The 13,208-nt window shown below is 47.9% G+C and overlaps 1 protein-coding gene across 1 annotated transcript in view; it reads left to right on the top strand.

Moving 5' to 3' along the window:
• Positions 1–855: 855 nt before the first annotated feature.
• The window catches only part of C1S (complement C1s), a 41,876-nt gene continuing 29,523 nt past the window's right edge, over positions 856–13,208 (top strand). The window contains exons 1-5 of the mRNA XM_075584982.1: positions 856–1,228; positions 1,526–1,572; positions 2,149–2,359; positions 4,479–4,653; positions 7,341–7,466. Coding sequence (XP_075441097.1) covers positions 1,568–1,572; positions 2,149–2,359; positions 4,479–4,653; positions 7,341–7,466 — 517 coding nt within the window. The 5' untranslated portion in view covers positions 856–1,228; positions 1,526–1,567. The remainder of the gene's footprint in view (positions 1,229–1,525; positions 1,573–2,148; positions 2,360–4,478; positions 4,654–7,340; positions 7,467–13,208) is intronic.

Here is a 13,208-nt window from a genome sequence, read left to right as displayed (position 1 = left end):
CATATGTCCTTTTTTACCTGAATGGCAAAGATACGCTTTGTATGTTCTAGATGTGTTTATCTGCATGATATATATATATATATGAATACATGTGTAGCCATATATTCTTTTTTGCTACTAATCTGCCCTCGCCTAACACATGAGCCCTGGTACCAGTGCAGGCAGTGTTAGGGCTAATCCAGGGTTTTCCCTGCAGAAGCAGCTCCCTTGAGTGACGGGGGGGAGGGGGGGGGGATTAGAGCTAAGGCCTGTGTACTGCCCAATCAGGGGCTCAGAACTTGGACCCTCCCCCTGGGTACATAAGGAACTGAGAGAGAGAAGGAGAGAAGGAGAGAAGGAGAGAGAGTTACAGGGAGCGCACCTTCCATCCCCTCCCTTAGGGGAGTGGGACCACTACCCCCTATTCCTTCAGGGAATAGGGGAAGAGCAAGGATAGACTCTTGGGCCTCGGGCCTGATTCCAGGGACCATCCGGAGGAGGGACTAGAGGTGTACCTGTTATGCTGTATTCAGAGTGAAAAGAATACAGCCGTTCCTGTTTCATTATACACCCTGCCTGAGACTGCAATTAATCAGGGGGAGTATCACAAGTGGGTTCTCCTGCAGGGATTGCATCCAGTCCTACTGGATCCTGCTGGAGGTGGAGGCACCGCACAATTGAGAAAGAAACAACCATCAACCCAAAAGCCTGTCCTGTCTTCGCCACTAATAACGGCGGAAACGCAGCGATTCTGTGAGCCAGCGGGTAACCAGCACATAACACCCTGTAATAGTGAGATTTCCCAGAGGGTGGGGGAGAACCTGTTACACATATATACTTCCGCGGGGTGGTATCAGCTGTACATGGCACAGGAATCCGTTATTTCCATGTTATCAGATCCAGCTGTGTATTGAAATCCCAACCCCTCGCCTTTCGGTTTATAGGAAATCACTTGATTTCTCCTAAACTCCGTCCCAGCTCTTGTGAAATCCCGGACATTCCCAGAGCTGCTCCTCCCTCCCACCCATCACTTGGGGGGTTTCTTTCCCCTCTCTACCCAGTGCAGGTAACTGATGTCAGCAGCAGGGGGAGCTTGGGTCAGCACCAAGGGTCAGTCCAACAGCAAAAAATCCCCCCCCCCCACCCCTCTTGACCAAACCCGGTCTGTGCCAGGGTCCAACATTCATCAGACGAGTTCACCTACCCGGGAGTCAGATCCAACGCTATGACCCACCATTAACACCACAGGGTAAGAGCACAGGGTTTGAAAGACCCCCTCTGATTCTCTCCCTCCCTGTCTCTGTCCCCTTCTTCCCCCTCTCACTCTCTCCCATCTATCCCTCTTTCTCTCTCCATTTTCCTCTCTCTTCCTTTCACGCTCTCCTTCATCTTTCTGTCTCTCTTTTCTTCCTTCCCCCCCAAATTTTTCTTCCTGACTTTCTATCTCTACCTCTCTCTCCCCCCCCCTTTCCTTATACTCCCATCTCTCCCTCTCTTTTCTTATCTTCATCCCTCCCTCCCTCCTCCATCTCTCCCTCTCATGTAGTTTCCTCCGTGTGGTAAGTGAGACGCTGTCTGATTTGTTGATATGAGGTGAGTTTTCATGATACAGACTTTTATTCCTGCAGGGTTTTCATTTCATTCCTACACAGCACTGGCCGTTGTCTTACATACTACAGGCATACATATACACAGTGCCCCACAGAGCTTACAATCTAAATACAGAACCCGAGAGAGATCAGTACTGCAGGGACCAGAATGCATGTATATCTTTATTGGTATAGTGTATGTAACGCTTCACAGTAGTAATAGACACAACAATTTAACAAAGATGTTCTGCACAATGCATAATGGGAATAAGCGCATCAAACACAAAGTAAACAGTAGGACAAGGATATTCTGCCCAAAGAGCTTACAATCTATGTGAGCGCATTGTAAATACAGACCCATAGATATCAAGACAACAAGGACCAGAATGCTTTGCAAATACAGAACCAGAGAGGGAGAGAAGCATGGCAGGGACCAGAATGCTTTGCAAATACAGAACCAGAGAGGGAGAGAAGCATGGCAGGGACCAGAATGCTTTGCAAATACAGAACCAGAGAGGGAGAGAAGCATGGCAGGGACCAGAATGCTTTGTTCCTCCTGATGCTGCCCCTCCATCCCCAGGTTGTGGCTCCTGTTCGCCCTCTTGGGGTGTGTCAGCTTAGAGCCCTCCGCTATGTACGGGGAGATCACGTCCCCAAATTATCCCCAGGGATACCCCAGCAGTGCCCGGGAGTCCTGGGAGATCAAGGTACCGGAGGGATTTGGAATTCGACTCTACTTAATCCACCTCGATATCGAACCTTCGGAGAAGTGCGAGTACGACTCTTTGCAGGTGAAATGAAGCCAGGGAGTCAATATGTATACTATGGGAGTCAATATGTATACTATGGGAGTCAATATGTATACTATGGGAGTCAATATGTATACTATGGGAGTCGATATATGCTAGGAGGGCTCAGTATGTACAGGGAGGCAGTATATACAATATTGGAGTCAATCTATACAGGGAGAGCGTCCGTATACACATAGAACCAATTAGTATAGCATAAGTGTGGGGGTCTGGTTTCAGTGTACCGTCTGTGGGTAATTTACAGTGCTCAGTCAGTCTGTGTGAGTGGCAGTGCTTGTGCTCAGTCTGTCTGTGTGAGTGGCAGTGCTTGTGCTCAGTCTGTCTGTGTGAGTGGCAGTGCTTGTGCTCAGTCTGTCTGTGTGAGTGGCAGTGCTTGTGCTCAGTCTGTGTGAGTGGCAGTGCTTGTGCTGTCTGTGTGAGTGGCAGTGCTTGTGCTCAGTCTGTGTGAGTGGCAGTGCTTGTGCTCAGTCTGTGTGAGTGGCAGTGCTTGTGCTCAGTCTGTGTGAGTGGCAGTGCTTGTGCTCAGTCTGTGTGAGTGGCAATGCTTGTGCTCAGTCTGTGTGAGTGGCAGTGCTTGTGCTCTGTCAGTCTGTGTGAGTGGCAGTGCTTGTGCTCTGTCAGTCTGTGTGAGTGGCAGTGCTTGTGCTCTGTCTGTCTGTGTGAGTGGCAGTGCTTGTGCTCAGTCTGTGTGAGTGGCAGTGCTTGTGCTCTGTCTGTCTGTGTGAGTGGCAGTGCTTGTGCTCAGTCTGTGTGAGTGGCAATGCTTGTGCTCAGTCTGTGTGAGTGGCAGTGCTTGTGCTCTTTCAGTCTGTGTGAGTGGCAGTGCTTGTGCTCAGTCTGTGTGAGTGGCAGTGCTTGTGCTCTGTCAGTCTGTGTGAGTGGCAGTGCTTGTGCACTTTGTCGGTGCAAGTGGCAGTTCTTGTGCTCTGTCTGTCTGTCTGTGTGAGTGGCAGTACTTGTGCTCTGTCTGTCTGTGTGAGTGGCAGTGCTTGTGCTCTGTCTGTCTGTGTGAGTGGCAGTGCTTGTGCTCAGTCTGTGTGAGTGGCAGTGCTTGTGCTCTGTCTGTCTGTGTGAGTGGCAGTGCTTGTGCTCTGTCTGTGTGAGTGACAGTGCTTGTGCTCAGTCTGTGTGAGTGGAAGTGATTGTGCTCAGTCTGTGTGAGTGACAGTGCTTGTGCTCAGTCTGTGTGAGTGGCAGTGCTTGTGCTCTGTCTGTGTGAGTGGCAGTGCTTGTGCTCTGTCTGTGTGAGTGGCAGTGCTTGTGCTCTGTCTGTCGGTGTGAGTGGCAGGGCTTGTGCACTTTCTGTCGGTGCGAGTGGCAGTGCTTGTGCTCTGTCTGTCGGTGTGAGTGGCAGTGCTTGTGCTCTGTCTGTCGGTGTGAGTGGCAGTGCTTGTGCACTTTCTGTCGGTGTGAGTGGCAGTGCTTGTGCTCTGTCTGTGTGAGTGGCAGTGCTTGTGCTCTGTCTGTGTGAGTGGCAGTGCTTGTGCTCTGTCTGTCGGTCTGAGTGGCAGGGCTTGTGCACTTTCTGTCGGTGCGAGTGGCAGCGCTTGTGCTCAGTCTGTGTGATTGGCAGTGCTTGTGCTCTGTCTGTGTGAGTGGCAGTGCTTGTGCTCTGTCTGTCTGTGTGAGTGGCAGTGCTTGTGCTCTGTCTGTCGGTGTGAGTGGCATTGCTTGTGCACTTTCTGTCGGTGTGAGTGGCAGTGCTTGTGCTCTGTCTGTGTGAGTGGCAGTGCTTGTGCTCTGTCAGTCTGTGTGAGTGGCAGTGCTTGTGCTCTGTCAGTCTGTGTGAGTGGCAGTGCTTGTGCTCTGTCTGTCAGTGTGAGTGGCAGTGCTTGTGCTCTGTCTGTGTGAGTGGCAGTGCTTGTGCTCTGTCTGTCGGTGTGAGTGGCAGTGCTTGTGCACTTTCTGTCGGTGTGAGTGGCAGTGCTTGTGCTCTGTCTGTGTGAGTGGCAGTGCTTGTGCTCTGTCTGTGTGAGTGGCAGTGCTTGTGCTCTGTCAGTCTGTGAGTGCCAGTGCTTGTGCACTTTCTGTCAGTGCGAGTGGCAGCGCTTAGCCCCTGTGCAGCCAGCTCCAGGTGAACGTCTGCATCTCTGCTTTGCAGGTTATGGTTGGGGACATTGTGGAGCAGAAGCTGTGTGGCCGCAGGTCTGCGGGGTTACAGGGAGCACCCCTGGAGGATAGACTGTTCCCGTCCAGCTCCCTGACCCTCCTCTTCCAGTCTGACTTCTCCAACCAGGAGAGATACACAGGATTCTCTGCCTACTACATGGCTGTGGGTGTGTGTGTTACATGTATACTGTACATGTATGTGTTTGTATATAACACATGTTTTGCATATCTATATATGTGGGTATATAGACGTGTATATAACTCATGCATATTTCATGTATGTGTGTATTAAAATCATATATATATATATATATATATATATATATATATTATATATATATATATATATATATATATATTACGTGTTGTGGCAGGATGACTGTGGTTAGTGAGGAGGCAACACAATTGTTCCGGTGAAATAATATTCTTGTGGTTTTAATTGTCCAAAAATATAACAAAACAATGGCTGCTCTGTCCCTTTAAGTAAAACAAAATATCAAACCAAAAGCCTATCCCAGTTAGGCTGAGCTTTTGTTTAGTTAGTTCCACTATCTACCCGGCTGGTTAGCTAACCTAGACAAGACCAAAAAATTTGGTAATACACTGGCGACACACTTTATTCGAGCTCGGCTAGTCCCACGAATTCGGGTATACCCGGGTGTATTGAGGTTTGTGACTGTTTTCTGCCCGAGTGCATTGGGTTATTTTCCAGGCAGGGATTGAAGCATTTTATTCCCGCTGGCTGCAATACTGCACAGTATATATATATATACTGCATTACAATTCATGAATTTATGCCATCTGGTAGACACGCGAAGCATTGCAGCCTATTAAATCCTAATCATTATCATTTAACAGATCAGCCGCCCGTCAGCCAGGCATGAACCCAGGCTGGGAAGGCAAACGCAACGGGGCTTGTCAGAGGTGAGGAGCGGCGCATTCCAGGTATCTGCCAGGTACAAACTGGGTATTTGCTCGAATAAAGTGTGTCGGTGCAGTACCACTTGGCTCCTTACCTGGGAGCTTTATTCCATTCGGGACAGCATATGTATGAGCAGTGCCTCTCTGTCGCCTCTCTGTCGCCTCTCTGTCGCCGCTGAGAGACTGCTGCCCCAGAGGCATTTCCTTTCCCCCTTTTTGAAGCACGTGAGCTCACTTAATTAGGATCACCTGTGGCCTGTTTAACACGTGGAGTTACAGTACCTCACCAGATAGTGGAAAGCAGGCATAATGCAACCTCCTGCTAACATATATGGAGTCTATGACTCTGTCACTGTGTGTATGTATCATGTATTGCATGTATGTGCACAACATCTGTATTTTACATGTATGTGAAAATATGTATACATTACATTTATTGCTTATACATGCACATGTGTGAATGTTTGTCACATGAACTATATGTATATTTTGCATGTATCACGTGTATGGGTGTGTATATTTTACATATATGTATCCCATACATATGTACAGTATATTGTGTGTTACATGTATATAGCTGTTTATATTCTGTCTCCTTTCCCACCTCTCTCTCTTTTTCTCCTCCCTCACTTCCCTCACTCTATCTCCTTCCTCTCCCACGTTTATCCCTCTCCCTCGCCTTTTTTCCTTTTCACTCCCACTCCACCCTCTCCTCTCTGTGCCTTTCTTGTTCATCCTTTTTCCCTCACTCTGCTCTCTCTCTCCCCCTTCTCTTTTTCTCTCCCCCCCCTTCTCTTTTTCTCTCCACCCCCCCCTTCTCTTTCCTTCCCCCACCTCTCAACTTCCCCCCCACCTGTCCCTCTCCTCTTCTCCCTCTCTGCCTTTTGACCTCCCCCCTCTCCTCTTCTCTCTCCCCTTCTGTCTCCCTTTCTCTCTCACTCCCCTTCTCCCTACCAATTTTTCTCTCCACTTCACCTTCTCTCTCTCTCTCTCTCTCCCCCCCCCCCTTCTTCCTCAATCTTTCCCCGGTCTCCCTCTCTCCTCTTTCCCTCTCTCCATCTCCCCTTCTCCCTCTCTCCCCCTTCTTCCCCTCTCTCCCACCTCTTTCTGTCCCCCTTCACCCTTTCTATTTCTCCCGCTCTCTCCCTTCCCATGTCTCTACGTTTTTTTCTCCTTCTCTCTATCCCCATTCTCCCTCTCTCTCCCCTCCTCCCCCTCTACTCCTTCTCTCTATCCCCATTCTACCTCTCTCTCATTCTCCCTCTCTCTCTCCCCTTCTCCCCCTCTTTCTCTCTTTTTCACCCCAACCCTTCTGTCTCTCTTTCTTTATTTTCTCTCACTCCCCTTCTACCTCTCACCTTCACTGTCTCCTTCTCACTCTGCCTTCTCCCTCAATCCCCCTCTCCCTCAATACCCTTCTTCCTCTCTCTCTCCCTCTTTCTCTATCCCTCTCCCTTTCTCCCTCTCCTCTCTCCCATTTCTCCCACCTCTCTCTCTATCTGTGTCTCTCTCTCTCCTCTCTCCCATTCCCCCCACCTCTCTCTCTGTGTCTCTCCCCTTCACCCCTCCCCCTTCCCACTCTCCCCCTTTTCCCCTCTTTCTCCCCACTTCTCCCTCTCTCTCTAACTCTCCCCTTCACCCTCTCTCCGCTTCTCAAACTCTCTCACCCCTTCTCCCACACTCTCCCCTTCTCCCACGCTCTCCCCTTCTCCCTCTTTGTCTCTCTCTTTCCCCCTCCTCTCTCTGTCCCTTTTTCCCTCTCTTTCCCCCTTCTCCCTCTCTCTCTGACTGTCCCCCTTTTCCCCCTTCCCCCTCTCTCCTTCCTTCTGTCCCCCTTCTCCAACTCTCTTTCCCCTTCTATCTCACCCTTTCTTCCTCTCTCTCTCCCCCCCTACTCCCCCCCTCCCCCCCCTTCTCTCTCTCCCTCTTACAGATCTGGATGAGTGTGAGGAATTCTCAGATAATAGTTGCTCACATTTCTGCAACAATTATATTGGAGGTTATTTCTGCTCCTGCCCCCCAGAATACTTCCTGCACCGCGACAACCACACTTGCGGGGGTAACTACTGACCTTTAATACCCTGCCTGTGTGACTATGAGCATGTATGAGTATGAGTGTGTGAATATTTGTTTCTGGTATTAGTGTGAGTGCTTGCGTTACAATGAGTGTATATGTGAGTGTGTGTGAGTATGTATTTGAGTGTGTGCATTTGTGAGTACAGGCATACCCCGGTTTAAGGACACTCACTTTAAGTACACTCGCGAGTAAGGACATATCGCCCAATAGGCAAACGGCAGCTCACGCATGCGCCTGTCAACACATCCTGATCAGCAATACCCGCTCCCTACCTGTACCGAAGCTGTGCGCAAGCGGGGAGACTATAGAGCCTGTTACACATGCGTTAATTACATCAGTTATGCACGTATATGACGATTGCAGTACAGTACATGCATCGATAAGTGGGAAAAGGTAGTGCTTCACTTTAAGTACATTTTCGCTTTCCATACATGCTCTGAACCCTTTGCGTACGTTAATGCGGGGTATGCCTGTATATATGTGTACGTTAATGCGGGGTATGCCTGTATATATGTGTACGTTAATGCGGGGTATGCCTGTATATATGTGTACGTTAATGCGGGGTATGCCTGTATATATGTGTACGTTAATGCGGGGTATGCCTGTATATATGTGTACGTTAATGCGGGGTATGCCTGTATATATGTGTACGTTAATGCGGGGTATGCCTGTATATATGTGTACGTTAATGCGGGGTATGCCTGTATATATGTGTACGTTAATGCGGGGTATGCCTGTATATATGTGTACGTTAATGCGGGGTATGCCTGTATATATGTGTACGTTAATGCGGGGTATGCCTGTATATATGTGTACGTTAATGCGGGGTATGCCTGTATATATGTGTACGTTAATGCGGGGTATGCCTGTATATATGTGTACGTTAATGCGGGGTATGCCTGTATATATGTGTACGTTAATGCGGGGTATGCCTGTATATATGTGTACGTTAATGCGGGGTATGCCTGTATATATGTGTACGTTAATGCGGGGTATGCCTGTATACGTTAATGCGGGGTATGCCTGTATATATGTGTACGTTAATGCGGGGTATGCCTGTATATATGTGTACGTTAATGCGGGGTATGCCTGTATATATGTGTACGTTAATGCGGGGTATGCCTGTATATATGTGTACGTTAATGCGGGGTATGCCTGTATATATGTGTACGTTAATGCGGGGTATGCCTGTATATATGTGTACGTTAATGCGGGGTATGCCGGTATATATGTGTACGTTAATGCGGGTTATGCCTGTATATATGTGTACGTTAATGCGGGGTATGCCTGTATATATGTGTACGTTAATGCGGGGTATGCCTGTATATATGTGTACGTTAATGCGGGGTATGCCTGTATATATGTGTACGTTAATGCGGGGTATGCCTGTATATATGTGTACGTTAATGCGGGGTATGCCTGTATATATGTGTACGTTAATGCGGGGTATGCCTGTATATATGTGTACGTTAATGCGGGGTATGCCTGTATATATGTGTACGTTAATGCGGGGTATGCCTGTATATATGTGTACGTTAATGCGGGGTATGCCTGTATATATGTGTACGTTAATGCGGGGTATGCCTGTATATATGTGTACGTTAATGCGGGGTATGCCTGTATATATGTGTACGTTAATGCGGGGTATGCCTGTATATATGTGTACGTTAATGCGGGGTATGCCTGTATATATGTGTACGTTAATGCGGGGTATGCCTGTATATATGTGTACGTTAATGCGGGGTATGCCTGTATATATGTGTACGTTAATGCGGGGTATGCCTGTATATATGTGTACGTTAATGCGGGGTATGCCTGTATATATGTGTACGTTAATGCGGGGTATGCCTGTATATATGTGTACGTTAATGCGGGGTATGCCTGTATATATGTGTACGTTAATGCGGGGTATGCCTGTATATATGTGTACGTTAATGCGGGGTATGCCTGTATATATGTGTACGTTAATGCGGGGTATGCCTGTATATATGTGTACGTTAATGCGGGGTATGCCTGTATATATGTGTACGTTAATGCGGGGTATGCCTGTATATATGTGTACGTTAATGCGGGGTATGCCTGTATATATGTGTACGTTAATGCGGGGTATGCCTGTATATATGTGTACGTTAATGCGGGGTATGCCTGTATATATGTGTACGTTAATGCGGGGTATGCCTGTATATATGTGTACGTTAATGCGGGGTATGCCTGTATATATGTGTACGTTAATGCGGGGTATGCCTGTATATATGTGTACGTTAATGCGGGGTATGCCTGTATATATGTGTACGTTAATGCGGGGTATGCCTGTATATATGTGTACGTTAATGCGGGGTATGCCTGTATATATGTGTACGTTAATGCGGGGTATGCCTGTATATATGTGTACGTTAATGCGGGGTATGCCTGTATATATGTGTACGTTAATGCGGGGTATGCCGGTATATATGTGTACGTTAATGCGGGGTATGCCTGTATATATGTGTACGTTAATGCGGGGTATGCCTGTATATATGTGTACGTTAATGCGGGGTATGCCTGTATATATGTGTACGTTAATGCGGGGTATGCCTGTATATATGTGTACGTTAATGCGGGGTATGCCTGTATATATGTGTACGTTAATGCGGGGTATGCCTGTATATATGTGTACGTTAATGCGGGGTATGCCTGTATATATGTGTACGTTAATGCGGGGTATGCCTGTATATATGTGTACGTTAATGCGGGGTATGCCTGTATATATGTGTACGTTAATGCGGGGTATGCCTGTATATATGTGTACGTTAATGCGGGGTATGCCTGTATATATGTGTACGTTAATGCGGGGTATGCCGGTATATATGTGTACGTTAATGCGGGGTATGCCGGTATATATGTGTACGTTAATGCGGGGTATGCCTGTATATATGTGTACGTTAATGCGGGGTATGCCTGTATATATGTGTACGTTAATGCGGGGTATGCCTGTATATATGTGTACGTTAATGCGGGGTATGCCTGTATATATGTGTACGTTAATGCGGGGTATGCCTGTATATATGTGTACGTTAATGCGGGGTATGCCTGTATATATGTGTACGTTAATGCGGGGTATGCCTGTATATATGTGTACGTTAATGCGGGGTATGCCTGTATATATGTGTACGTTAATGCGGGGTATGCCTGTATATATGTGTACGTTAATGCGGGGTATGCCTGTATATATGTGTACGTTAATGCGGGGTATGCCTGTATATATGTGTACGTTAATGCGGGGTATCCCTGTATATATGTGTACGTTAATGCGGGGTATGCCTGTATATATGTGTACGTTAATGCGGGGTATCCCTGTATATATGTGTACGTTAATGCGGGGTATGCCTGTATATATGTGTACGTTAATGCGGGGTATGCCTGTATATATGTGTACGTTAATGCGGGGTATGCCTGTATATATGTGTACGTTAATGCGGGGTATGCCTGTATATATGTGTACGTTAATGCGGGGTATGCCTGTATATATGTGTACGTTAATGCGGGGTATGCCTGTATATATGTGTACGTTAATGCGGGGTATGCCTGTATATATGTGTACGTTAATGCGGGGTATGCCTGTATATATGTGTACGTTAATGCGGGGTATGCCTGTATATATGTGTACGTTAATGCGGGGTATGCCTGTATATATGTGTACGTTAATGCGGGGTATGCCTGTATATATGTGTACGTTAATGCGGGGTATGCCTGTATATATGTGTACGTTAATGCGGGGTATGCCTGTATATATGTGTACGTTAATGCGGGGTATGCCTGTATATATGTGTACGTTAATGCGGGGTATGCCTGTATGTGAGTGTGTGTGTGTGTATATGGCTACCTCACAGCCTTGTGTCCTTTAGGCCTGGGATAAAGTAGCTGACACGCGCCTGTAGGAGAAGTGATCCGTGGCCTGTAGGATTCCTATGAGGGGCGTGATGGGGAGGTGTGGCGGACGCCGTGACGTCACGGGAGCGGTTTGCCCTCATTGGCTGAAACGCTCACGTGACCCGGCTGTCGCACGACAAAATCAAATCATTTTGTCTGCCCGGGAATCGCGGTGGCGCTTCTACGCATGCGCGGTCGCACTCTCTATGGCCGTCTTCATTGTGGTACGGCCTTTTGTTTTGCGCCGCGAGTGATGTCGTGCGGACTATGGACGCGGCCTTAGTGTACTGCAGCAGGTGTCTGTGTGTGTGTGTATATATATATATATACACACCCCAAACATAGAAGCGCTCGCTCTAAATATACCCATATATGATAGTGTATGTAACAATGGAATTTATTGTATCCCCAAATAGGCAATGGAGGATAAAAACCCACAAAAAGGAGAGATGCAAGGAAATAAAATCATAATAAATACCTTAAAAATACCACATGTCCCATAAAAGAGCAGTAATTTAGCAGGAGGTAGTAGAACTGTCCGTGTATAGTGCGCAGTAAGTATGAGGACCCCCAGGGTCTGTGTGTCCGGGATTAGGCTGTATATCCGCAGAGGGGAAGCACGATGGGCAGTGAGTGGATGTTATTAGGCTGTATATCCGCAGAGGGGAAGCACGATGGGCAGTGAGTGGATGTTATTAGGCTGTATATCCGCAGAGGGGAAGCACGATGGGCAGTGAGTGGAAGTTATTAGGCTGTATATCCGCAGAGGGGAAGCACGATGGGCAGTGAGTGGATGTTATTAGGCTGTATATCCGCAGAGGGGAAGCACGATGGGCAGTGAGTGGATGTTATTAGGCTGTATATCCGCAGAGGGGAAGCACGATGGGCAGTGAGTGGAAGTTATTAGGCTGTATATCCGCAGAGGGGAAGCACGATGGGCAGTGAGTGGATGTTATTAGGCTGTATATCCGCAGAGGGGAAGCACGATGGGCAGTGTGTGGATGTTATTAGGCTGTATATCCGCAGAGGGGAAGCACGATGGGCAGTGAGTGGATGTTATTAGGCTGTATATCCGCAGAGGGGAAGCACGATGGGCAGTGAGTGGAAGTTATTAGGCTGTATATCCGCAGAGGGGAAGCACGATGGGCAGTGAGTGGAAGTTATTAGGCTGTATATCCGCAGAGGGGAAGCACGATGGGCAGTGAGTGGAAGTTATTAGGCTGTATATCCGCAGAGGGGAAGCACAATGGGCAGTGAGTGGATGTTATTAGGCTGTATATCCGCAGAGGGGAAGCACGATGGGCAGTGAGTGGAAGTTATTAGGCTGTATATCCGCAGAGGGGAAGCACGATGGGCAGTGAGTGGAAGTTATTAGGCTGTATATCCGCAGAGGGGAAGCACAATGGGCAGTGAGTGGATGTTATTAGGCTGTATAGCCGCAGAGGGGAAGCACGATGGGCAGTGAGTGGAAGTTATTAGGCTGTATATCCGCAGAGGGGAAGCACGATGGGCAGTGAGTGGATGTTATTAGGCTGTATATCCGCAGAGGGGAAGCACGATGGGCAGTGAGTGGAAGTTATTAGGCTGTATATCCGCAGAGGGGAAGCACGATGGGCAGTGAGTGGATGTTATTAGGCTGTATATCCGCAGAGGGGAAGCACGATGGGCAGTGAGTGGATGTTATTAGGCTGTATATCTGCAGAGGGGAAGCACGATGGGCAGTGAGTGGAAGTTATTAGGCTGTATATCCGCAGAGGGGAAGCACGATGGGCAGTGAGTGGAAGTTATTAGGCTGTATATCCGCAGAGGGGAAGC

Source organism: Ascaphus truei, unplaced genomic scaffold (genome assembly GCF_040206685.1).
Source record: "Ascaphus truei isolate aAscTru1 unplaced genomic scaffold, aAscTru1.hap1 HAP1_SCAFFOLD_834, whole genome shotgun sequence".
Taxonomy (NCBI): Eukaryota; Metazoa; Chordata; class Amphibia; order Anura; family Ascaphidae; genus Ascaphus; species Ascaphus truei.
Note: the sequence above shows the minus strand (reverse complement) of the source record. Positions and strands in the feature narration are given on the sequence as shown.